Source organism: Eubalaena glacialis, chromosome 13 (genome assembly GCF_028564815.1).
Source record: "Eubalaena glacialis isolate mEubGla1 chromosome 13, mEubGla1.1.hap2.+ XY, whole genome shotgun sequence".
Lineage (NCBI taxonomy): Eukaryota > Metazoa > Chordata > Mammalia > Artiodactyla > Balaenidae > Eubalaena > Eubalaena glacialis.
The window spans coordinates 84,643,061-84,670,555 of record NC_083728.1 but is presented as its reverse complement, the minus strand read 5'-3'; the positions used below and the strand labels follow the sequence as shown (position 1 = coordinate 84,670,555).

The 27,495-nt window shown below is 38.6% G+C and overlaps 1 protein-coding gene across 5 annotated transcripts in view; it reads left to right on the top strand.

Annotated features, from left to right (window-relative positions):
* Nucleotides 1-27,495, top strand: part of GTF2I (general transcription factor IIi) — a 99,842-nt gene that overhangs the window by 15,689 nt on the left and 56,658 nt on the right. For all 5 annotated transcript variants that reach the window (XM_061210004.1, XM_061210002.1, XM_061210006.1 and 2 more), the window contains exons 2-8: nucleotides 7,827-7,930; nucleotides 12,099-12,237; nucleotides 14,925-15,059; nucleotides 16,252-16,435; nucleotides 16,604-16,632; nucleotides 19,307-19,361; nucleotides 19,861-19,904. In XM_061210004.1, coding sequence (XP_061065987.1) covers nucleotides 7,832-7,930; nucleotides 12,099-12,237; nucleotides 14,925-15,059; nucleotides 16,252-16,435; nucleotides 16,604-16,632; nucleotides 19,307-19,361; nucleotides 19,861-19,904 — 685 coding nt within the window. In that variant the 5' untranslated portion in view covers nucleotides 7,827-7,831. The remainder of the gene's footprint in view (nucleotides 1-7,826; nucleotides 7,931-12,098; nucleotides 12,238-14,924; nucleotides 15,060-16,251; nucleotides 16,436-16,603; nucleotides 16,633-19,306; nucleotides 19,362-19,860; nucleotides 19,905-27,495) is intronic.

Below are 27,495 nucleotides of genomic sequence, written 5' to 3'. Positions count from 1 at the left end.
AAGAATTTCATAAATATGTATGTGGTTAAATCAAAATGAAAATTAAATTGTTCGAAACAAATAATATTGCATTAAGAATACAGAATTAAAATACACATACACAAAAGCTGAGTAATTAAGGAGCTATATCCACATAATAATTATCAGAATTCTGACAGTTTATGCAATGTGTAGTCATCATCAGAGGTCAGTTTAGTAATGGGCATAGGACCCTAAGTAGATGGGTCACTCAGGAAGAAATACAGATTATAAAACTATGAGAAGTGTTTCTTTAGTAAGCAAAGAAATTCAGCTGTTTTAGTAATAATAAGGTATTCATAGTGATTAGGTCATAGTTCTCCAATATGTTGGTGAGACTGATGAATTTAGTGTTTTTAAACATTTCTGGTAGCAATGGAAAAATTTTAGCATTATGTATTAAGAGGTATAAAGATTTTCATGCTATATTTCAGCATTTTTAAAATACAGAAATAAAAAGGCAAAAGCCAATTTTATGAAGATGTTGAGAGAAATTGTATGATTCCATTTCGATGGGCTATTATGCAGCTATTTAAATAACTTGTTCTGTAAGAATATGTAACATGACAGGTAGATGATGCTAGTTGATCATTAAGGCAAGGTCACTGTACTCATAGTGGGTTAGGCTCTTTGTAATTTTACTAATTTATTCTGAGAATCTGCGTCCCAGATGTCTTGTGTATGCATTTTAACTTTACTATATCATAAAACTGTACTTCTCTGTTCCTTTTCTGTGTTCTTTTTCTCAGGCAGGCTACATTGGTACTCTGTTCTATGGGGATACTCTTGTAGCAATAATCCTTGGAGATTGGGACTTCCCTGGTGGCGCAGTGGTTAGGAATCTGCCTGCCAGTGTGGGGGACATGGGTTCGAACCCTGTGCCGGTTGGATCCCACATGCCGCGGAGCAACTGGGCCCGTGCGCCACAACTACTGAGCCTGCGCTCTGGAACCCGCGTGCCACAACTACTGAAGCCCGCGTGCCTAGAGCCCATGCTCCGCAACAAGAGAAGCCACTGCAGTGAGAAGGCTGCACACTGCAACGAAGAGTAGCCCCTGCTCGCAGTAACTAGAGAAAGCCCGTGTGCAACAACGGAGACCCAACGCAGCCAAATAAATAAATTAATTAACAAAAAAAATCCTTGGAGATTGGCAGTGAAGAATGCTCACGCAGAGTTGGGATTGGTCTTTGTATCCTGGCTGATGTTCCTTTAAGTTTCTTTTCCATTGATTAGTTCATTCTTTTGCTATAGCTACTACCGTGGTGGCTCAAGAGGTCATGAGAATTTAAAAGTTTACTCAACATAGTTTAATTTGTGATAATGGAAAAGTTCTATATCTGTGATTCTTCACTGCAAAAGTCACTACATGTGGCTGCTAAACACTTGAACTGTGGCTAAAACTACTGAGGAACTGAATTTTTAATTTTACTTTATCTTGATTAATTTAAATTTAAATAACTACCTGTGGTTATTGGCTACCATATTGGATAACACATCTCTAGAGGGATACCTTCCAGGTGTTTCCTTGACTGCTGATTTTCTGCCTTGGATTATTGCCTCCTTCCTGACAAAGAGAGATCACCATTTCTCCCCACACCACCCCTCCTTTACCGAGACAGCATCAGAGATAAGACAATGGGGAATAGATACATTGTGGTACAAATCCCAGAAGTCATTTTCTTGTCTAACATTGGGCTCATCTTTTTTTTTAAAGTTAGTTTCATGTAGTGTGTGTGTGTGTGTGTGTGTGTGTGTGTGTGTGTGTAATATTTATTTATTTATTCATTTTTATTTTTTTTGGCTGCACTGGATCTTAGTTGCGGCACGCAGGATCTTTGCTGCAGCATGTGGGGTCTTTTTTTTTTTTTTTAACTGTGGCATGCGGACTCTTAGTTGCGGCATGCATGTGGGATCTAGTTCCCCGAACAGGGATCGAACCCGGGCTCCCTGCATTGGGAGTGCAGAGTCTTACCCGCTGGACCGCCAGGGAAGTCCCTGGGCTCACCTTCTGAATTGTCTCAGTTAAGTTTTTCTTCCTTCTCTGTGTTTAAAAAGATTAAAGGGGATCTACCATTTTTTTTTTTTTTTTTTTATAAATTTATTTATTTATGGCTGTGTTGGGTCTTTGTTTCTGTGCGAGGGCTTTCTCCGGTTGCGGCGAGCGGGGGCCACTCTTCATCGCAGTGCGCGGGCCTCTCACCATCGCGGCCTCTCCCGTTGCGGAGCACAGGCTCCAGACGCGCAGGCTCAGTAGTTGTGGCTCACGGGCCTAGCCGCTCCGCGGCATGTGGGATCTTCCCAGACCAGGGCTCGAACCCGTGTCCCCTGCATTGGTGGGATGATTCTTAACCACTGCGCCACCAGGGAAGCCTTACCATTTTTATATTTACTGTTTTATGGAGGACATGATCATTTTGGTCATTTTCCTTTTTGTTCCAAAGAACTAACTGTCCCATTTTAGGTACTTTAAATTTTTGTTTCATGGTCACTTTATTTTTATTTTATTTTATTTTTTGGCCGTGCCGCGTGGCATGCGGGATCTTAGTTCCCCGACCAGGGATTGAACCCGGACTCTGGGCAGTGAAAGCGTGGAGTCCTAACCACTGGATCGCCAGGGAGTTCCCCATGATCTATCTTTCTTTTTATCTTTCTTTCTTTTTTTTTTTTTTTTTTTAATATATTTATTTATTTATTTATTTTTGGCTGTGTTGGGTCTTCGTTTCTGTGCGAGGGCCTTCTCCAGTTGTGGCGAGTGGGGGCCACTCTTCATCGCGGTGCGCGGGCCTCTCACTGTCGTGGCCTCTCCCGTTGCGGAGCACAGGCTCCAGACGCGCAGGCTCAGTAGTTGTGGCTCACGGGCCTAGTTGCTCCACGGCATGTGGGATCTTCCCGGACTGGGACACGAACCCGTGTCCCCTGCATTGGCAGGCGGACTCCCAACCACTGCGCCACCAGGGAAGCCCTCTTTCTTTCTTTTTCTTTCTTTCTTTCTTTTTTTCTTTTCTTTCTTTCTTTCTTTCTCTCTCTCTTTCTTTCTTTTCTTTTTTTTTTCTTCTTTTCCTTCTTTCTTTCTTTTCTTTCTTTCTTTCCTTTCTTTCTACCTACCTACGTATCTATCTGTCTGTTGCTGCATCCGGTCTCAGTTGTGGCATGTGGGGTTTTCATTGAGGCAGGTGGGATCTTTCGTTGAGGCGCGTGTGGGCTCTCCGTTGTGGCACGCGGGCTCTAGTTGAGGCCCGCGAGCTCACTAGTTGTGGCACGCGGGCTTAGTTGCCCCGCAGCGCGTGGGATCTTAGTTCTCCAACGAGGGATCGAACCCACGTCCCTTGCACTGGAAGGCTAATTCTTTACCAGTGGACCACCAGGGAAGTACCCCCATGGTCTTTTTAATTGGGAGACTTCTGAGTTTTGACAGGATAGATAAAACAGATCATATCCTGGTGATATTTGTTGTTCATTTCTAGTGACACACACACACACCCTGTTTAAATTAAATCAGAAAAAGAGTGCATGGTTCCTGCCCTAGTGGCTTATGAGATGCTATCTCCTTCACAAGTCTTTTTTTCTAGGCTCCCTGGATACTTCCATTTTGCTTTTCTACTCTTACTCTTTCTCCCTCACAGGGTGGTTGTAAATTTTAAAAAGATGACTAACAAAACATGATAGGTATATGTGAGTGTTTATTTCTTTTTTATCTTGCTCTTATTTTAAATTGAGTTATTTTATAGGGTCAGAGGTGAAAGGAACCTTCACGGTAAGTGATTGATTTAGAGTCTCCGTTCATAGAGGAGGAGCCTGAGGGCCGTTGCCCACTGGAGTCCCAGAGCAGGTTGGTGGTCTGGGGAACCCACAACCTGGCTTCCCTGGCTCCTGCTTCTGTGAGGACCAGCCCATCATGCCTCATGCTCTGTAAGCTTGCGTCACCAGCCTGACCTCGTGTGTCCTCTGGTGTTCATTGTTAATGCCACTGTGTGATGGCAGTTTCTGGCAAAGGGAACAGGAGAGGATGCAGTCATCGGGTTAAGGGTGCAGGGAATGTTCCATGAACAGTGTTGACTAAGGACTATCCAGGGAAATGACCTCTTGGGACAGGCAAAGAACAGTTCAGTGAATTTCTTTTGTAATCCAGATACAGCCATTTCTAGAGAGCAGAAAGCCCCAAACAAAATGCATCCTTCCCCATCAAGCCTGACTGGACTTGGTCACCTCCAGGGTTCTTACCATCAAAATGTACTAAGCTGCTCTTGAAAAGTTCTGGTAATGGAATAGGATTTCTCATCGCCTGTGGCATCCCCACAGGCTGTTGGTATGACGTCCCTCCCATTTCTTATCACACACTGAATGTGATTGACATCATAGCAGATCTGTGGCAGTTGAGGGTGAGAAGTGGAAATAGCAGTAGGCAGAACGTTGTCCTAGTGTTAATGTTCTGCCTGGGATAGTGGCTATATGACCTTGCCAAATCATTGCATTTGTAAAATGAGAGCACATCTTTTTCTCCTGCCAGAGAATTAAAGGAAAAGTGAGATTATTAAGATATATTATGAACTTTCAGAAATCATGATAGTATATTCTAAGTGAAGGTTATTAGGGAAAAATAATACACCTTGTTGTCCATTTTGACTGAGCCACATTTTACTATAAGTTTACTTAAAACTTATTTATCCAAGAGAAGAGAACAGGACCTAGGCTGTTACGGAAAATAATTTCTATCATCTAACCATTCTCTTGCTTGATACTGCCTTTTCTGTTTTGGGAAACAAAATTCTTTTTGTTAACAGGTATGGGGATGTGTCAATTTTTTATTATAAAATTTTATTTCCTAAGTATGTATACTTAATTAGTTTTTTTTTTTTTTTTTTTTTAATTTATTTATCTTTGGCTGTTTTGGGTCTTCATTTCTGTGCGAGGGCTTTCTCCAGTTGCGGAGAGCGGGGGTCACTCTTCATTGCGGTGTGCGGGCCTCTCACTGTCGCGGCCTCTCCCGTTGCGGAGCACAGGCTCCAGACGCGCAGGCTCAGTAGTTGTGGCTCACGGGCTTAGTTGCTCCGCGGCATGTGGGATCTTCCCAGACCAGGGCTCGAACCCTTGTGCCCTGCATTGGCAGGCAGATTCTTAACCACTGCGCCACCAGGGAAGCCCACTTCATTAGTTTTTGATGCCCAAATCTAGCCTAGCAGTTAATTCACATGCTAACAGATGGTGGAGCTAGATCACAGTTTTTAATAATAGGGAAATCATCCTCTTTTTTTTTTAAATTGAAATTTAGTTGATTTACAATACTATATTAATTTCAGGTGTACAACACAGTGATTCAATATTTTTATAGCTTGTACTCCATTTAAAGTTATTATAAAATATTGATAATATTCTCCTGTGCTGTTCAATATATCCTTGTAGCTTATTTATTTAATATAGTAGTTGGTACCTTATAATCCCTTATCCGTATCTTGCCCCTCCTCCCTTCCCTGATGATCCTCTTTAATAATAGGGAAAAGATTTACATACATTTTTAGCCAAAACAACTTTTCATGCTAGCAGCTCAGCATGTTCTCTAATATTGGGCCTTCAGTTAAGGAACACCCAGGTGTCTTTAGTAAATTAACTTATATACACAGATTTATTTTTAGAATTTCTATTTATGCTTCCAGTCATTAATTTTTTAGTCATCCTTTCATATTAGTTTCATTTGATTATTTGGTCTCTTGCTAAAACCTAGAATTAACCAAATTGAAAAGGGGTACTTTTTAATAAGCATCTAATTTGCATGCTATTTATAGAAAGACAGTTCTTTTAGTATTAGAATTTTTTAAAATTTGCTTTAGGTTTTGGCTTCTTAGAATGTCTTTATGGGATGTATTTTTGCCTTTTAATTTTTAAATTTTGATGAAATATATATGACATAAAATTTACCATTTTAACACGTACAGTTCCCCTGGCATTGAGTACATTCACATTGTGGGTTTTTTTTTTATTCTATTAAAAAAATTTTTTTATACATCTTTATTGGAGTATAATTGCTTCACAATGCAGTGTTAGTTTCTGTTGTACAACAAAGTGAATCAGCCATATGCATACATATATCCCCATATCCCCTCCCTCTTGAGCCTCCCTCCCACCCTTCCTGTCCCACCCCTCTAGGTCATCGAAAAGCACCGAGCAGATCTCCCTGTGCTATGCTGCTGCTTCCCACTAGCTAGCTGTTTTACATTTGGTAGTGTATATACGTCAATGCTACTCTAACTTCTCCCCAGCTTCCCCCCCACCCCTTGTCCTCAAGTCCATTCTCTATGTCTGCATCTTTATTCCTGCCCTGCCACTAGGTTCATCAGTATCATTTTTTTTAGACTCCATATATATGCGTTAGCATCCGGTATTTGTTTTTCTCTTTCTGACTTCACTCTGTATGACAGACTCTAGGTCCATCCACCTCACTACAAGTAATTCAATTTCGTTTCTTTTTATATCTGAGTAATATTCCATTGTATATATATGCCGCATCTTCTTTATCCATTCATCTGTCAGTGGACGTTTAGGTTGTTTCCATGTCCTGGCCACCATGAATCGTGCTGCAGTGAACATTGTGGTACATGTCTCTTTTTGACATTCAGATTGTTGTGTGACCATCATCACTATCTATCTCCAGAACTTTTTTGTCATCCCAAACTAAAACTCTGTATGCGTTAAATAATAAATTGTCATTGCTCCCTCCTTCTAGACCCTGGCAGCCATCATTCTACTTTCTGTCTCTATGAATTTGATTATTATAGGTAATCTCATGTGAGTGGATCACACATTTATCCATTTGTGTCTGGATTATCTCACTTAGAATAATATTTGTAAGGTTCATCTATATTGTAGTATGTATCAGAACTTCATTCCTTTTTAAGGCTGAATTACATTCCATTGTATGGATAATATCATATTTTGTTTATTCATCTGACAGTGGACACTTTGGTTTCCACCTTTTGGCTGTTACGAATAATGCTGCTGTGAACATGAGTGTACAAATATCTGTTCAAGTCCCTGCTTTCAGTTCTCTTGAGTATATACCCGGAAGTGGAATTGCTGCATCATGGTAATTCTGTTTAATTTTTTAGAGAACTACCAAACTGTTTTCCACAGTGGGTGTACCATTTTACACTCCTAAGAGTAATGCACAGGGGTTCTCATTTCTCCACATCCTTGCCAGCACTTACTGTTGAATGGTTTTTGTGTTTGTATTTTCATAGTGCTTGAAATTCAGCTGAGCCTCTTTGCTGATGCAAAAGTATCAGACAGTGTTTTCTAAAGAGAATGTATTATAAAGGAATCTTAGCTCTTATTTGTCCTGCAACGTATTTCCTTCTTAATAAGAAAGGAGGAATTCTCTTCACCCAACCTCAGTCTACTTAACCCACTCTTCAGTAATCAGCGTGCGCATGGGAGAAAGGGGAGGTTGTGTCTATTTCCTATGTGGAACTGTGATAAACTATCACTGGATTGTGAAGTGCATCACCTCTTCCTCACTGGGAAATTTTTTAACTGGTTCTGGGTGACACCTAAATTTATTTTGGGAGGTGATGCTGACCTAGTTTTATGGAACTAAAACTAGATGGAAAGTTGGGGGATAGATTCTCTATCTTACAGGGTAATAGGAGTTTGGGGCAAATACTGATAGATTACTTGGTTTTTAAGTCTTATTTTTTCTCTTAAGCAAGAAAACTGTAAATTAGGCAATTTATGGCGGACCCTCACAGCTCTAAACATATGTTGAGCAAGACACTGAATTTCTACCACTCACTTTCCTAATACTTCTCTTTCCTAGGGATCATGGCCCAAGTAGCAATGTCTACCCTGCCCGTCGAAGATGAGGAGTCTTCGGAGAGCAGGATGGTGGTGACATTCCTTATGTCTGCTCTTGAGTCCATGGTGAGATGGCTTTGCAGTTCTATAAAGTTTTCCATAGTTGGATAAAATTGGGCTTGTGAATGAGATTGATTTGTTTTTGGAAAACATACACTGTGTCTTTTATTTTTAATAAATACACATTTTTTTTTGCTTGAGTGATAGTTATGGATTTAAGCCTTTCAAATTTTATTGCCTGTTTCAGAATGTTCTTAACTTATCTGGATGTGTAATTTTTTACATTTAATTTCAATTTTTTACCTCCCAGTATCTTAGGCAATCCCTTGTTTTGCAAGCATTAACTTTGAATTTAAGTGTAATATTTGAAGTTACTCAGAATGAGTTTGTATATTATAGGGTGGTGCTGGTGTCTTATTGTACCTATGTAAAGAACATTCCCACAGTTTTGGGCCATAAGAGCATATTCACTATTTTCCATCTATTCTTTATTTTGTGTGCTATGCTTCACAATTGTCTGAATTCTGTGACCTTCTACCCAATATGTAGTGTGTTAACTCTTTATTTTTAAAAAACTTGTACATATAATTGCAAAACATTAAGTAGTATTCTTTTGCTGTACTTTTATATTACTATCATGGTAGTAATACAGTTTGCTTATCATGTTTTTCTTAATATGTATTTGAACTCATAGATTTAAGAAACATCAGACTTACGTATTTTCTGACACAGTGAAGTTATATATTCTAAGCAGGAGGATGCTGTGTATTTCGTGTCTTAAGCGTTGACTAGTATTATATAGCATTTAACCTCACAGTTCTCAATATGACATAGTTCGTGGAATCTTTTTTGTTTTTCCATTAGGGCAGTTTTTTTCTTCTTTCTGCTGTTTAAGAATTAAAAAAATTATCTCCTTAAAGAAAGAAATTTTAGAATGGTTAGTGGCTATATATACTATTACTTTTTTTTTTTTTTTTTTGTAAGTATTTATTTATTTGGCTGCACCAAGTCTTAGTTTCATCATGTGGGCTCTTAGTTGCGGCATGTGGGATCTAGTTCCCCGACCAGGGATCGAACCCAGGCCCCCTGCATTGGGAGCATGGAGTCTTAACCACTGGACCACCAGGGAAGTCCCTACTATTACTTTCTTTCTTTTTTTTTTTTTTTTTTTTCCTACTATTACTTTCTGACTGTCACTTATTTCTCGCTTTTGGTCATAAAGTTAGCCAAAATTTGTGGCTGTAACGTTAAATAATTTAGAGATTAAATCCTATTCTGTTGATATTAAATAATTTTCTTTAATACTACTCTCTATGTAGAATGAAATAGGGTCACATAGGACCCATTCCCTTCCTTAGAATGTCTTTATAGTTTTCTCATATTTGGCAGAAGTAAGAGGATCTCTCCTCCTGTTCCCAGTTGTATACTGTGAAGTATAATTTATAGGTGTATAGGTCGGCTTCATCCTTCTTCCTTTGGCCCATAGATTTCTTTGATCTAATCCTTAGACAGTACATGAATCTTGCTTTACTGTTTCGTAAATACTGCCTTTGGAGACAGGGTTGTCCAACTAAGAGTGTGGATAGTGCAGCAAGAATGCACCCTCATTTATCACAAGGTAAGTAAATAATAGTTCCTTACAGGTGAGCAGCCATGGTACATCTCATAGATATGTACCATATAACACATCATAGAAATGTCATATAACAAAATTACAGTACAGCATTGTTCGCTGTGCTGGGAACGATTGTCGGCTCACCTCGGTCACAAGTTCTCTACTGTGGCTTTATTACAGTTCAAAAGATTTCTGATCGTGACAGGAGGTATAAAATTATTTATTTGAGATACTGTTTTTAAGCGATATTATTCAAGTAATTTCCATTTAAGAAATTAGAAGGTAGTAATTGTACAAATCAAAAACAAATGGAGGGGGCTTCCCTGGTGGCACAGTGGTTAAGAATCCGCCTGCCAATGCAGGGGACACGGGTTCGAGCCCTGGTCCGGGAAGATCCCACATGCCGCGGAGCAACTAAGCCTGCGAGCCACAACTACTGAGCCTGCGCTCTAGAGCCCATGAGCCACAACTACTGAAGCCCGCGTGCCTAGAGCCAGTGCTCCGCAACAAGAGAAGCCACCGCAATGAGAAGCCCACGCACCGCAATGAAGAGTAGCCCCTGCTCACCGCAGCTAGAGAAAGCCCGCACACAGCAACCAAGACCCAACGCAGCCAAAAATAAATAAATAAAATAAATAAATTAAAAAAACAAAAAACAAATGGAGGAAGCTGTAGTTTTCAACAAATGGTGCTGAGAACATAGGTTCTTTGGGGGGAAAAAGTCTTTATTGTGTGTCAAGTTAAACTCTAGATGAGTAAAAATTTTAAAAAATTGTCATATTAAGATAAACTAAAAAACCAGAAGAAAATATGTATAATTATGTATTTAATTCCATAAACAGCTTTTCTATGCCTAAAATCAGTGAGGCACTGTTATGCATTAATAGGGAAACACTTAACATAGTAGAAAAATAAGCTAAAGTTAGCCTAATTTACAAAAAACTGTCCAAGGTACAATACTCTAATTTATTTTATTTATTTTTATTTTTGGCTGCGTTGGGTCTTTGTTGCTGCACACAGGCTTTCTCTAGTCGTGGCGAGCGGGGGCTACTCTTCGTTGCAGTGCGCGGGCTTCTCATTGCAGTGGCTTCTCTTGTTGCAGAGCATGGGCTCTAGGCACGTGGGCTTCAGTAGTTGTGGCACGTGGGCTCAGTAGTTGTGGCTCACAGGCTCTAGAGCGCAGGCTCAGTAGTTGTGGTGCACGGGCTTAGTTGCTCCGCGGCTTGTGGGATCTTCCCGGACCAGGGCTCGAACCCGTGTCCCCTGCACTGGCAGGTGGATTCTTAACTGCTGCGCCACCAGGGAAGTCCTAAAGTACCCTTTTTAAATGGTTCTGGGAAAGTTGCACAATAACATTTGCTAGGATATTGTGAGTTAGCTCTTCTAGAAGTGCAGATGGGATTATCAACTGATAGAACCTTCTTAGAAAGCAATTGTTAGTAGGTTTTGAGAACCTTAAAAGTATTTACTTTCAGAGTCAGAGTTTTTTGACTATGTTGTTTCATGTCTCTGACTCTGTTCTGAGAAAGTCACTCAAGATACACATAAATATTTTGTTCCCAGATTAGTATTTCATTGTTATTCTTAGGAGTGATAATTAGAATCAGCAATGTTTTCAATAAGGTTTGCACTAAATGAATTATTGTTTATCCATAAAATGGAATGGTATATACTCTCTTAAAAGTTTAAAGAATATTTAATCTCATAGGAATATACTCAGTAAAAGTATACTCTTCTAAATGGGATTCCTGGTGTATACATATGGAGATACTTCTGGAGGTGGGATTATGTGATGGAAGTTGTAGTGTGGCTTCCAGACCCCAACTCCGCCATTCAGGACTGATGGCACTAATCCCCCAGTTTCTATGAGTGTCAGAGGCTCCCTTGCCCAGGGTCTTTCCCCTTGCTTGGGGAGGCCCATCCCAGCTCCAGAATTTCTGCGGTGCATCTGTGGCAGCTGTTGATTCCCCCTTTGCAGAATCCTGCCCCCTCACAGCACACAGCTGTTGTTATTGGGAGTGCTCGCCAGTAAGCCTGTGTGCAAATCTGAGTCTCTTTCTTGGGTATTTGACCTATAACAGATTACAAAGGATTTCTACCTTTTTTTCTTATAAATTGTGTGATTTCTTCTGTTTAGAATCAGGGTTGTTGGAACTTCCCTGGTCGTCCAGTGGGTAAGACTCCATGCTCCCAATGCAGGTGGCCTGGGTTCGATCCCTGGTCGGGGAACTAGATCCCGCACGCATGCCACAACTAAGAAGCCCCGCATACCTCAACTAAAAGCCCTCATGCCACAACTAAAAGATCCCGGATGCTGCAACAAAGATCCTGCGTGCCGCAACTAAGACCCGGTGCAGCCAAAATAAATAAATAAATAAATATCAAAAAATAAAATAAAATAAAATCAGGGTTGTAAACTATCTGTTAGAAAGAGAGGTCCCTTAAAAAAAATGGGGACTCTGTTGTGTGTATGATAACTTAAGGCCAAAACTAGAAACTTCACCTCATCCACATTAGGTATTAAGGCAGGTCAAGTGATAAGATTTTTTATTCATCCAGCAGAAACAGTGCTTTTAAACATCTGTATATAACGTAAGATTTGCTATTTGTGTATTTCAGTGTAAAGAACTCGCCAAGTCCAAGGCAGAAGTGGCCTGCATCGCAGTGTATGAAACAGACGTATTTGTTGTTGGAACAGAGAGAGGACGTGCTTTTGTCAACACCAGAAAGGATTTTCAGAAAGATTTCGTAAAATACTGTAAGTATTGTATTTTTATCTTCGGTATTTCATAAATATTAAACCTAAATATTTATGGATAACACATCGTATTTTCTTCTAAAGCTGAATGAGATTTATACCCAGAAAAGACTTTCTGAAGTCCATGGAGACATTTCAGAATGCTCAAAAGTGAATCACTGACATGGTAACATATTAGGGGAAATACTGAAGAGCTTAAGAAAAATGGTAAATGTTTATTGTACTGTGCTCCTTGCTTGACATTACTCTGGATTAGTGAAACATGTTACAAGGTAGAGAAATGTCAAACTGATTAAAATTTCTTATTCAGATAAGCAGGTCTTTCCCTGATAGATGTTTGGTGCGTTGGGAAAAAAAAAAAGTTTTTCTCTGTGCATTAAATTTGAGTAAGCATGAAGCAAAGTTAAACAGGTCTTCTTGACTCCCTCAGTGGAATCATCTTATCCTCTGTCCTCAGTCAGTTCTGTGATCCTCCATCAGGAGTTCATCCAAGTAGTGTACTTATTTGATACCAGAACAAATGCAGTAGAGAAATTTACTGTAGGGTGTTAATACCTAGGACCTCTCACAGTGTGACAGTTTTCGTATCTGTGTTTAACCTAACACTCTCCATAGGTTTTATGTTAACTCAGTGATACAGCATTTTCTTAAACATGTCTATCAGCGTATAATATGTATGTCTTTAAGATCCAAACTTAAATTTCCATTATCCAGTTAGATCCAATTCATGATACAACAAGCAGATAATGGGTGAATAAAAATAGTTTACTTAATTCATTAATTTCAATTCTCAATTGTATTTTTAAAAAACATATCCCCTCCACTGTAAAACATCCCCCCCCCGTATAATCTTTTAAGCTTTATGGTAGCAATCTATTTACATTTTTTTCCATTTATTTCTTATCATTTTGAGAATTTTTAAGACTTTGATTGTTTATGTATTTAAATTTATATTAATAATGTTGCTTTGATTATGTGTATATCAGTTGCCATCTGTCCTATGAATACTGTAATCCAACTGGCAGCTGTGTTTACATTTCCGTTCCCTATACTGTCTTGCTAATGTGGTTCTTCAGTGGTTAGAACTAAGCATTAGGGGAATTGTCCTCAGTTGCAAATTGTAGTCCCTGCCTATTAGTATTCATACTTTTTTTTGTTACCAATAATTTGATGCCACAGAGAATAATCTTTGGATGTAATTCTTAAGTTCCTAATATTTGTTTCTATAAATTATTCTGCAGACAAGGATCAATAGTTGTCTTCTGAAACCAAATCAATAGGTGTATGAGTCAGTTTTGTTTTGTTTTTTAAATTTTATTTATTTATTTATTTTTGGCTGCGTTGCGTCTTCGTTGCTGCGCGCAGGCTTTCTCTAGTTGTGGTGGGGGGGGCTACGCTTCTCGTTGCAGTGGCTTCTCTTGTTGTGGAGCATGGGCTCTAGACGCGCAGGCTTCAGTAGTTGTGGTACGTGGGCTCAGTAGTTGTGGCTCGCGGGCTCTAGAGCGCAGGCTCTGTAGTTGTGGCACACGGGCTTAGTTGCTCCGTGGCATGCGGGATCTTCCTGGACCAGGGCTCGAACCCGCGTCCCCTGCACTAGCAGGCAGATTCTTAACCACTGTGCCACCAGGGAAGTCCCTATGAGTCAGTTTTAGAAATTCTTGGAAGAAAATTCTAAGCTCTCTTCCAGAGTTTTGAAAAGCACTGTCCAATAGAAATAATGTAATGTAAATCACTTAAGTAATTTAAAATTTTCTAATAAAAAGTAAGGAGAAACAAGTAATTCATTTTAGTCGTTGTATTTTAAACTGGTGTCTAAAATATCATTCAACATGTAATCAATATAAAAAATTATCAGTGGGGTATTTTGCACACTGTTTTTTGTACTAAGTCTTCAAAATCTAGTGTATATTGTAAACTTAAAACACATCTTAATTCGGACTGGTCACATTTCAAGGGCTCAGTAACCACAGGTGTTTAGTGGCTATTGTGTTAAACTTTGCAACAAGAATGTTTTTTGTGGTAATAATCTTCCCATATTTAAGCTTGTAGTTAGTCTTAACAGTAGTTTTAAAATGGAAGGATACCTTATCTAATTTTTACTTTGTAGAATGGTTATAGCTACTCTTATTTCAGAGATAATCACCGTTTCTTATCATTTCTATTCAAGTCATTTATGTCTTTTAGGTGTTTATTTATTTTTAATTTTTTAATTTTTTTAAGATTTTATTTATTTTTATTTTTGGCTGCGTTGGGTCTTCGTTGCTGTGTGTGGGCTTTCTCTAGTTGCGGCGAGCAGGGGCTACTCTTCGTTGCGGTGCGCGGGCTTCTCATTGCGGTGGCCTCTCCCGCTTCGGAGCATGGGCTCTAGGTGCGCGGGCCTCAGCAGTTGCTGCAGGTGGGCTCCAGAGTGCAGGCTCAGTAGTTGTGGCGCATGGGCTTAGTTGCTCCATGACACGTGGGATCTTCCCAGGCCAGGGATCGAACCCGTGTCCCCTGCATTGGCAGGTGGGCTCCCACCCACTGCACCACCAGGGAAGCCCCTAGGTGTTTATTTTTAAAGTTCCTCCTCCTCCCTTTCCTTTCTGTCAAATCATAAATGTTATTAGTATTAGGAAAAAATATTCTTAGTAAAAAATCAAATATTAAGATAATGGATATGGACCTTATATATCATTAATATTTTACAGGTGTTGAAGAAGAAGAAAAGGCTGCAGAGATGCATAAAATGAAATCAACAACGCAGGCGAATCGAATGAATGTAGATGCTGTAGAGATTGAAACACTCAGAAAAACAGTTGAGGACTATTTCTGCTTTTGCTATGGTAGGGTTATACACTTGAATTTTCTAAAAGATATGTTATACAGTTGACTTTTCTAAAGGGCAGATCACATAATTGACTTAACATTCATGTAACATACTTTTACAAATGAATGGGTTAATTCCCAAATATTGGGTTAACATTACAAATGACCTTTCTTTTCTTCTTCTTTTTTTTGGAAAAAGAAGATTTTATGGAAATGACCTTACTTTCTAGTTCCAGTTTGTGGGAGCCCAGAAATAAATGTAGCTGTTAGAGGTTTTGTTTTATTTTTAATTAAAGAGCGGTTTTAAGGTTCACAGCAAAATTAAGAGGAGGGTACAGAGATTTCCCACATGACCCTGCCCCGCACATGCATAGCTTCCCCACTGTCAGCATCCCCACCAGAGAAACTACAGTACACGTCACAGTCACCTAAAGAGGGCTGTTTATGTTTGACGTGTGTGCTGGTCGTACCAAAAAAATCCCCGGGAAAAACCACCTTTTGTTAGTCTAATTATGCAGTAAACAGCTCTTTTTAAGAATAAGGGAAAGAGGGGGAGGATATAGGTTGCACTGTGAGGTTGTAGGTAAAACTCAACTCTGGGGAATGGAGTTTCTAGCATGTGTGGGCTCACTGATACACACAGACAGCTGACAGGATATATTCATTTGGGAATGTAGCGTGTGTTTATCTAATAAGTTTTCAATGAGAATATTAACCAAAAACTGCCTGGTATGTTAATGGTAACAGTTGGGTTTGTCAGGGTTCCATGTTCTGAGGCTGAATTGCATATGAAAAGATTGTGTTATACCAGGGTGGGGCCATTGTTCCTTTCCTTTTGCGTGGGTTTTATGTAAGTGTTTTATATCTTTTTCATTTTGGCCTTTTGAATTCATTTCAGGTTTAGACTTCTGCTAACATGGGAATAGGGCCCTATAGTATTTGAAAGTAGTTTTGAAATCAGATATTACAAAAATATGAATGCCGGGGAATTCCCTGGTGGCCTAGTGGTTAGGATTTCGGGCTTTCACTGTTGTGGCCTGGGTTCAATCCCTGGTTGGGGAACTGAGATCCTGTAAGCCGCGTGGCCAAAAAAACCCCACGAATGCCATCTATTAAGCCATGATAACTAATGTTGGTTTAGTTTTTTCATATCTTACCATTTAATGATTATCCTTTTTTTTTTACCTCATCCCTATCTCTTAACCTCAGGGAAAGCTTTAGGCAAATCAACAGTGGTACCTGTTCCATATGAAAAGATGCTACGAGATCAGTCAGCTGTGGTGGTGCAGGGGCTTCCAGAAGGAGTATCCTTTAAACACCCTGAAAACTATGATCTTGCAACCCTGAAGTGGATTTTGGAGAACAAAGCAGGGATTTCATTTATCATTAAGAGGTGAAGTACTTTTTCCCTTGCCCTCAACAGTTTATTCCTATAAAGTTGAATATTTAAGTTATGTTAATATGTTTTTAAAATTCTTGTTTACTGTAGAAGCCATTTAAATTTATGGTTTATGATAATTTTGTGTATTTACGTATAGTTTTTTGTTTTGTTTTAATGCAGACCTTTCCTAGAGCCAAAGAAGCTCCTAGGTAAGTGATTGTTTTGCTTACATGATAACAGGATGGGTTCCTAAACCTGTTGTGTCAAATTTAATACATTTTAATGATTTCTCCTTTATTTTCTTTGAGAATATGTTGTAAGGCGTTTTGGAGTGGAGTGTTATGGTGTTTATATAAACCAGTGAAAAGTCATAGAGCTGAAAAACCAGAGACTTGTTTTTTGTTTTCCACTCAGCTGCTTGCTTTATGATGTATTCCAGGTTTTATGTTTGCAATGTGTAAGGTCATATCCTGGATCTGCCCTCATTTCCCAGAATTATGAGTGATTTAATTTACATAGTGTTCACTGAGCAGGCACGGAAATATTGGGCATAAGATTGGGTGAGGAGGGGATACGAAACCATGTATAAGCATTAAAGCTTTTTAGTGCTGGTAGTCTAGTGGTGGAGATAAAAACCTGTAAAGTCACCACAAGAAGAGCACAGCGTACACACTGTAGGAATGGTTAGTGGAGGTTCGTTGGAGGAAGCCCAGGAAGATGTTTATGAGGAAGAGGGCGTTAAGATGGGTCCTTGAAGAAAGAAGAGGATTTCAATAGGACTTCCTTCTGGGAAGGCCAGACATTCCATTTGAAGGGAAAAGGGATATTTAGAGGACTAGTACCCTTTGGAGCCAGGGTTATTTGAGACTTTTAAAAGGAAATAACCGTTGTCATTGGCAACCCCTTAAGCAACGTAAACATGAAAGGGCAAAATAATATATAGACATCCAAGTGTATATTGTTTTCTGATAAGTAACCTTTGTTATTCTCACCATGATGAAAAGATTAATATTTTAGAAGCTTTGTTGAGGTATAGTTGACATGCCATAAAGTTCACACATTTTAAATATATAGTCCCTGTAGTATATGGAATTGCTTTGGCAACTTAGTTGACCCTGTTTATTTCTGGGATTTCTGCAGTGAGTCATGTTGTATGTAAATCAAGATAGTTTACTTTGCAATCTGAATGCTTTTTATTTTTTAATTTTGTTGCTCTGCCAAGGATGTCCAATGCAGTATTGAGTAGAAGTGGCCGTAGCATACATCGCCTTGTTCTTGATACTAGGTGGAAGGCATTCAGGCTTTCACCATCATGATGTTAGCTGTTGGTTTTTGTATATGCCCGTTTTAAGATTGAGAAAGTGTAGATTTATTTGTCATATTTAAATTAAAATTCACTTTTTCGTGATCAGTATTTCTTTCCCTGAAGTACTCTAAGTATACTAAGTAAACTAAGTATCCTTATTTTGCTATTTGTATTTTATGAGGTCTTTGATTCTAGAAACTTGTTCTGAAACATTGGGGCCTGGTGGTTAATTAAAGAATATTTCTATAGGGTGTTTTATAATAATGAGTTATCCAAGTGGGTGGGTTTGTATGACTCAGCTCTTTTGCCGTACCAGCTTTCAAAGTAATTGAAAAGTTGCGATTGTAATGGGATTGTATTTTCCAGTGTAAAAATTTTTTAATAGGCTTATTGAGATACAATTGACATACAATAAACTACACTTGTTTAAAGTGTACAGTTAAGTTGTGACACATGAATATTCTGTGAAAACCATCACTGCAATCAGGGTAATGAAACATCCTTCACCCACAGGCTTCCTCACACCCCTTGGTAATTCTTCTTTTCTTCTCTCTGCCTCGTCCCCAGGCAATCACTCATCTTCTTGTCATCAGCATAGATGTGTCTGCATTTTCTAGATTTTTTTTTTTAACAGAAATGGAATCTTATAGTATGTACTCTTTTTTGTTTGTTTGTTTTGCTTCTTGTTGTGCGATTTATCCATGTTTCATGTATCGGTAGTTATTTTTTTTATTGCTAATTAGTGTTCCACTGTATAGATATACTACAATTTATTTACTCATTCACTTGCCCATGAATATTTGGGTTTCCATTTCTTGGCTGTTATAAAGAAAGCCACTATGATATTTGAGGGCAGGTTTTTATGTGGACATATATTTTCATTTCTCTTGGGTAAAATACCTGAAAGGGAATAGTGAGATCATATGGTAGTTAGTTACATATTTACCTTTTTAAGACACTGACAAACTGGCTTTCAATGTGGTTGTTCCAGTTTACGCTCCCACCAGCAGTGTGTGAATTCTAGTTGTTCTACATCTTTGTCATCATTTGGGCGGGGGTGGGGGGGGTTAGTCTTTCCTTTTTTATTTTCACAAACATAAAATTCCCTATTTTATGTTGTGTAATTCAGTGGGTTTTAGGATATTCATAAGACGTACAACTATCACCCTGTCTCATCACCTCAAGAAGAACACTCTACCTGTTAGCAGTTACTGTTTTCCAATTCTTCTGATCCAGATCTACTCTTAATAGAAATCTGGCATCATTTATTCATCGATATTGTCTTATTTAGGAATAGTGTATTGGTGTATTTGTTTCACTGATAAGAATAAGAGCTTTCTCATTAAAGGGAGGGTTCTGGAGGGTTGAGGGGATAAAAGCTGTTAGGTGATTATCATCCCTAATTATCTTCCTTATAGGGGAGAACGAAGGACACTCTTAAACTAACACCATACTCATTCTGATGACCCAGAGCTGTGAACTCCCTTCCCCAGGTCATTCTGTATTTAGGACCTTTGGAAATATTAGTCATACTTCAAGTATTGGAAAAATCTAAATCTAATTTTTTTTGTACATAGGTGGTCGAGTGACGGTAACAGATGCTGAAAGGTCAATGCTATCTCCAGGTGGAAGGTAAAGCATATCTCATTAGTACTAATGAACCTCTACACCTCAGCAAGTTTTAGTGTTTAGATTATTGAGGTATTAGAATATTAAAAAGCCCTGTGTCACACATCTCGATGTTTAATAATGCAGTTGAATCCTTTGGAGGTCCTGTGAAAATGCACTTTTTAACTTAGCAGTTTTGAATGGTAATAGTTTCTGTGGGAAGCTGATGTGATTGGTCTGATGAGCACATTGTGAATAGGAAGACCTTATAGTAAGATGGGATTTGCTACTCGGTGTTGTTTTATTATACTTTTCCCTCCCATATGGTTGATTGGAATTAAAGTACTAAATTCAGTTGACAGGTTATTTATGCAAGAAATAAATATGTAAATTTTAAAGTGAGTCAGTTTTGCATTGAGCTTGGTCAGGTGAATGAGTTTATACAGAGAGATCCAGGGCATCTGAGCACTGTGTGAGTGGCCCTCACAATGCAGAGCTTCATCAGGGCTTCTTTTCCTTTCAGTTGTGGCTCCATCAAAGTGAAAACTGAACCCACAGAAGATTCTGGTATGTATTTGTGCTTTTAGACTCAATTATGAAATGTAAGAAGCCTTTTCCTTAATGTAGAAGGTTGTATTTTGACTCATTACTTATTGCTTTGGTGAGAAGTAGACAGAACAAATTTATTCCAAAGGTGACGTTGTTAATGTTACTATATTATACTAAAACCCCAAGATAGTAATTTGTTTGACAAAGTGGTAGCTAGGAATTCATTGCTAATTACACATTTATAGACAAAATTTATTAATAGTTTTTTCCAATTACACAGGAATAATATAAATGTCATCTAGTCCTATAGTGCTTTTTACAAAAATCAATGTAATATCGTCTTGACTCTGCCTTTTCCCATTGCATTCCCATTTTTTTTTACTCCCCAGGGAAACTGTCTTTAACTGTAAGCTGTTTTTGGTATTTAATTCTTTATTTTCATTTTTATTATTTATTTATTTAAAAAATTTTTATTAAGAGTATAGTTGATTTACAGTGTTAGTTTTAGGTGTACAGCAATCAGTTATACATACACATATATCCACTCTTCTTCAGATTTTTTTTTTTTTTTTGGCCGTGTTGGGTCTTAGTTGCGGCATGTAGGATCTTTTTTGTTGAGGTGTGCAGGCTCTTCATTGTGGTGTGCGGGTTTTTTTTTTTTTTCTTTCCTCTCTCTCTCTAGTTGTGTGTGGGCTCTAGTTTGCCGCATGTGAGCTCGGTAGTTGTTGCACATGGCCTTAGTTGCCCAACTAGAGATGGAGCCCGCATCCCCTGCATTGGAAGGCAGATTCTTTACCACTGGACCACCAGGGAAGTCCCTTTTTTTAGATTCTTTTCCCATATTTAGATTCTTTCCCATTACAAAGTATTGCTTAGTAATTCTTTATTTTTAAATGTCATTCTCATACTATTTCATATGGTTTTCTTTTTATAAATTTATTTACTTTATTTATTTATTTTTGGCTGCATTGGGTCTTTGTTGCTGTGTGCAGGCTTTCTCTAGTTGCGGCGAGCGGGGGCTACTCTTCATTGTGGTGTGCGGGCTTCTCATTGCGGTGGCTTCTCTTGTTGTGGAGCATGGGCTCTAGGCGCGTGGGCTTCGGTAGTTGTGGCGCGCGGACTCAGTAGTTGTGGCTTGCGGGCTCTAGAGTGCAGGCTCAGTAGTTGTGGCACACGGGCTTAGTTGCTCCGCGGCATGTGGGATCTTCCCGGACCAGGGCTCGAACCCGTGTCCCCTGCACTGGCAGGCAGATTCTTAACCACTGCGCCACCAGGGAAGTCCTGTGGCTTTTCTTTTCTTAATGATGTCCTTCGAAGCCTAGAAGTTTTTAATTTTGATCCAGTTTTCCAAGTTTTTCTTCTGTCACTTGTGCCTTTGGTGTTAAATCTAGAAAATCTTTGCCCAACCTAAAGTCATAACGATTTTTATACTTATGCTTTCTTCCTGAATTTATAGTTTTAACTCTTATATTTCAGTCTAAGAGCAATTTTAAGTTAATTTTTGTGCATGTTGTGATGTAAGAGTCTAAATTTATCATTTATCACACTTATCATGTGGATATCCTGTTGTCCGAGCATCATTTGTTGAAAAGATACCCTTTCTCCATTGGATTGCCTTATTGGCATGTTTGTCAAAAATCAATTGACCAAGTTTAATTCTGCACATTCAACTCTATTCCACTGAACTCTAATGCCTATTCTTAGGCCAGTACCATACTGTATTTCATGTAGGTTTTTTTAAAAAATTTATTTACTTTTTATTTTATTTATTTTTGGCTGCATTGGGTCTTCGTTGCTGCACGCGGGCTTTCTGTAGTCGCGGCGAGCGGGGGCCACTCTTCGTTGCGGTGCACGGTCTTCTCATTGCGGTGGCTTCTCTTTTTGCGGAACACAGAGCTCTAGGCACGCGGGCTTTAGTAGTTGTGGCACGTAGGCTCAGTAGTTGTGGCTCATGGGCTCTAGAGCGCAGGCTCAGTAGTTGTGGCGCACGGGCTTAGTCACTTCGCGGCATGTGGGATCTTCCTCGCCCAGGGCTCGAACCCGTGTCCCCTGCATTGGCAGGCTGATTCTTAACCACTGTGCCACCAGGGAAGCCCTTCATGTAGTTTTAAGGTTTGGTTTTATTTGTTGCCTATTAACGTGGAAAATGAGACTATAATTACTTTACCACTTGTTTCCAATACTTCTTCCCTTTTTCCCACTTTTATCATAGAGGTAAATTGATTTTTACCATTCAGGTTCTTTTAGAACTGAGCATTGTCTTGGATATTTTACTTAATGTTTGCTTTCTTGCCATGTTCCATTTCTAGGGCAGAGTATTTTTGCTTATTTTAAAAACATACAGGTCTTCCTGACTTGATTACAATTTTATTGTAATAATTTATTGTTATTCTGGTTCTATGATAAGAGTCAGAATGAAAGCAACTTCATCTTTTAAAAATAATATATAATTTTTAAAGGTCATCATATTATTACTAGGGATATATTTTTAAATTAGTCTTGGTGATTGGTAAGGAAAAAATTGATTTTTACAGTTTTTTCTTACTAAAGGCACATAGACACTATGATGTCTCCTGTTCGACCTCTTGCAGAGGATGGATGCCAATTGGTATTACGTTGTGTTACATCTGAATTCTCACTGTTTGCAGGGCCTGTCACTGTGGGACTTTTGCTGTACTCTCAGATGACTTCAGAAATTATCTTATGCAGTGAATTTCAGATTTAGAGTTCATCTAGGAACACCAGGATGATTTTATTAGAAAATCTCTTAATTCACTTATGTTATTGAACTAATTACAAATAATATATCATTTAGGTAGATGATGAAAGGCAGCAGAAATTCTTAACATGATTGGGTGGAATATTATGTATAATTGTAAATGCCACCCCCTCATTGTGTTTAATAGTGAACCACAAGAAGCACTCCTCGTAAGACACTAGCACATTCTCACGTTTCTTACCAGTGTTCCAGATGTCCAAACCATTACAAATAAGAGTAAGTAATTAGAAAATGCAGGGTACCATTAACTTTTACAGGTGATATGATTATGTATACAGAACACTAAAGAGAATCAACTAGAAAACTACTAAAATCAAAACATCCATAATCTATTCTACTTCAAGAAGTGTTAAAAAGTCTGCAGATAATAACAACTTAGATTAAAAGTGATTGAAAAAAAAATTAATAATCCTTTGAAAGTTTTCTAAGCAATAAAATTTGACTAAGGAAAAATTTTAAAAATTTTGTATGGCAAAATCAGCCAAAATGTATCAAAGGACATGTAAGAAACAGGGAATGGCTATTTGCAAGACAAATGACAAAGGGTTGTTTTACTTGACTTACAAAGAGCTAATCCAAGAAATAAATGACCAAAGATTCAAGAGAAAATGCTCAGTTTAGTTAAAGAAATGGAGATAAAAATCCAAGAAAGATAAAGTTTTGCACTCAGCAGATTGGCAGACATTAAATTCTGTTTATACCCAGTCTCAGTAATGCTGTAGAGAAACAGGCAGTTTTAAATATTCTTGATGTGTGTAATAATTATTGCTGTCTTATGGAAGATACTTTGGTAATATCTCTCATTTGGAGATGCACATGTTCTTTGACCCATTGCTGCTTTGCAAAAAGAGCAATTAACCAGCAGCTCCATTAGTGAATTCTGTGTTGTCTTTGAACACAGTGAGGCCATAGGTCTGTATCCACTGATGCACAAGCATCTATAAGACAGACTACCTGTTAGCTAGAGAAAAGCTAGATGTGATGAAAGAAATGAATAATATTGTAATGCCTTAAACTTTTTATTTAAAAATGTTACATTTTGAAATTATTGCAAGCTAATAAAAAACCTGCATGTATAATATAAGGACCTTTTTCCTGTACCATTTGACAATAAGTTGCCAATGTGATACCCTATCTTTTTTTTTGGTGGGGAGGGAAAAGCAAGAACACCAGGTGTGTTTAGTGTGCAGCAAGGACACCAGGGATCTTTCCCAAAGCAGTGTCTCCCCTATTACTCTTTTAGCTACTTCAGCGTGTGATTCTTAGAAGCAAGGATATTGTCCCACATTAACTACAATATAATCATCAAAATAAGGAAGATAAATTACTCCTAATTCTCAAACCCTTTTCAAGTTTTGGGTTTGTTGGTTTGTTTGCTTTCCCATTAATGGCTTCTTCAGCTTTCTCAGGCTTTTCTGGTCTTCTATGACCATGACACTTTTGAAGGAAGTGTCTGATATTTCCTCATGATTAGATTCATGTAATGCGATTTTTGCAAAAATAGCACAGAAACGATGCCGTGTTTTTTTTTTCTCCTTTCATATCAGGTGGAAGTTGTTTTCTGTTTATCCCTTTACTGAAGGTATTATTTATGTGACCAGAGTTAGTTTTTCTAGGCTTCTCCACTGTAATTTCTTTATATTAATTGTATTTCCTTTGTAATTATTATATTCATGGGAGTTTCTCTGAGACTATGGAAATATATACCACTCATCAAACTTCCACTTAAAATTAATTCATTTATATTAGAGTACACTCTATTTCTATTTTATAGTATATTTCTGTTTTATTCAGTGTATTACAATTCATTATTATCATTATTTATTTTGATTTGCAAATAGTCCTTGCTTTGGCCATTGGGAACCACTTCAAGATGTCCCCCGTGTCCTTTCCTTGCGTTGTTTGTAAATATCCCCATCGTTTTTAGAGAACTTTTAATTTTTTGCTAAGCAAGGTTGTTAGGGTTCATCTTATTCTTTCCCTAATCCAGCACTAGAGTCAGCCGTGGTTCCTCACTGTGGAGAGTGTTATTTATTAAGAAATCATAACCTAGGTGCTAAATGTTGTTACTGCAGTTGGGATGTCATTGCTTCTAAGTGGACAAAGCTAGGGTATCTGTTTATTTGTATTTACATATACATACGTACATCCATTTACATCTATGTTTTTTCATGCCCATATCTTCAGTTCCACTCTTGAGACCCCAAGGTTTTTTCCCTCCCTTTCCTAGAGAGTATTCTTTTTCACAGTTAGAATCATAGCAACCGGATATTCTCAGTATGTTTACGTACTTCGTTTAAGCCATGTCTTATTGCCAGCCTCCTTGCCTTGCTGGCACTTTGACACTCTTCGTTGGGCTGTCACCACTCATGCTTGTCCCCCATTTGTCTCAGTCTCCCAGACCTGTTACTCAGTTTCCTCTCCCCCCTCATATAAATAGTCTCATTCTGCTACCCTGCTTTGGACCATCAAACCTCCCCGATGCAGCTGCCTATCTTGGTCAGCGTAATCTAACGGCATTTGGAATGAATTGTTGGGGTAAGGAGAAAGAGAATTCTGTGTGTATGAGTATATGTGAGTGAATGAATGAGACTTTTTATGTATGTTATTTTTAGGGAGGTCTGCAAGACAGGCAGTGTTGAATTCTCCTTTTTGGGAGTAAGTATTTGAATCTATTGCTGTGTTTGTTTTACAGAAGTTTTTTTTCTTTCCCCCCTTTTTTCCATGGCACAGGAAATTTCAATTTTCGGTTTAGTTTTTAGTTTATTGTGCTGAAATCACCGTTTCGCAAATCTTCTCCCCTTTATTTATATATTCCTCTTTTGAATAGTTTGCATCCAAAAATAAACATGCGAACTGGAGAAAAATCATATTTTTGGAATTCTTTATCCATCTTAAGTATAGATAACAATAGTACACATCACTATCATAGAGGTTTATTTTTTTCTGCCTTACATTTTGTCTTTTTTTTTTAATTAATTAATTAAATTTTATTTTTGGCTGTGTTGGGTCTTCGTTTCTGTGCGAGGGCTTTCTCTAGCTGTGGCGACTGGGGACCACTCTTCATCGCGGGGCGCGGGCCTCTCACTATCGCGGCCTCTCTTGTTGCAGAGCACAGGCTCCAGATGCGCAGGCTCAGTAGTTGTGGCTCACGGGCCCAGTTGCTCCGCAGCATGTGGGATCTTCCCAGACCAGGGCTCGAACCCGTGTCCCCTGCATTGGCAGGCAGATTCTCAACCACTGCGCCACCAGGAAAGCCCCTACACTTTGTCTTTATATTCTTTTGTGTGTATGTGTGTGTCTTAACTTTTCTTGCAGTTTCTTTTAAAATTTCCATTTTATTTTATTTTTTATATTTCTTGGGCATAACAGTTGTGGTCTATTTAGGAGAAAACAGCCATACCAGTTATTTGAACCATACCAGTTATTGTTATGGAAAAAATTTACAGATTAATTAGTTGTAATAAAAAGGACTACATACTAAGGTATCATGTAAGTAATGACTCAAGGAATTGGCTGCCACCCCTAAAACTTTGATTCTGATTTCTAAGGTGGGATACTATTTGGATGGTAAAGGTGTATGTGGGGGACATGTTGAAACTGGTTCTGGTTGTGTTGGAAAACTTGTAAGGTGGATCCAGATGTTGCTATGGGAAGGGTCTGCTTTCACTAGATTAAAGGAATATACCAAGGAGTGAGTGACCCTGATGGGAACAGGATGCAGCAAGCCAAAAGAAAGGTGCAAGTCCCTTTTTTCTCTTCTAGCCTTGTAGCCTCCCTACTCTATTCCCTTGTGGCAGAGATTCTCAAGGAACCAACTGGTTTGCAGTCCATGCTTCAGAAGAGTCTAAGAGGGCAGGTCTGGACCTGAGACAGCAGCTTAACGACTCACACAGGCTACCCCTTTGGCTACTTGGCATCCACACACACCTCCGCATATTTAAACCTTCATGTAACAACTAAACAACGGTCCCATCTGACGGGATGCAACTTTCCCTTCCTACAGAGGGAACCATTTTCGCCCTCCTCACAACGAGGAGATAAAATGTTCTAATAGTCATTGTACCCGTCTCTGGGAGACTAATTTACTGCCCAGTCATGGGCTATGTTAATTACTCCTCAAATATACCCCCAACCTATTTATTCTCTTTATCTAAAGGCTAACCGGCAAAGGAAACCTCCAACAAAATTTTTGTAAAATAATAATGGGAAGGATAAGAGAGAACAGTTAATATAACCAGATATATAATATTTACAGAAACACACATACTCCTAACAAGGAAGAAAACATGCAGTGTCCCCATTTCTGCAGCTTGTCACAAAAATTCATACCTTTCTTAATTCATTACGCATTATATTATGTTTTCTTTGCCTTCAGCCAGGACCCTATCCCGGAAAGTTCTTTACCTGGTTGAGATGACCCAAACCTTCATTCCGCAATGGATCTGCCTTTTTTGTTTGCTTTGATTTTCTATTAACTTCTGCTAATGAGCATGGAAGTACTAGACACCCCACAGAATCCCAGGGTTTCCAGACAAGTTCCCTACCACCATCTTCTGGCAGCAAACTAACCTTCCATTGGTGATTGCTGTCCATAGAGTAACCCCCTCCTTTGCTTGTGGCTTCAGGGATAAATGTCCTTTAGTGTATCAAGCTAACTCTCTTTTTGAAGTATTTCTTCAGTTGAAAATACTCTGTACAAACTTTCTAAAGTCACATAGCAGCAGCTCAATATTAAGTCCATGATGGGACTGGTATGATGATAGCTGATATCTTAGTCTGAACTGTGTACATACACCCATCCACTGTTGATTTCTTAAACTTGTCTGA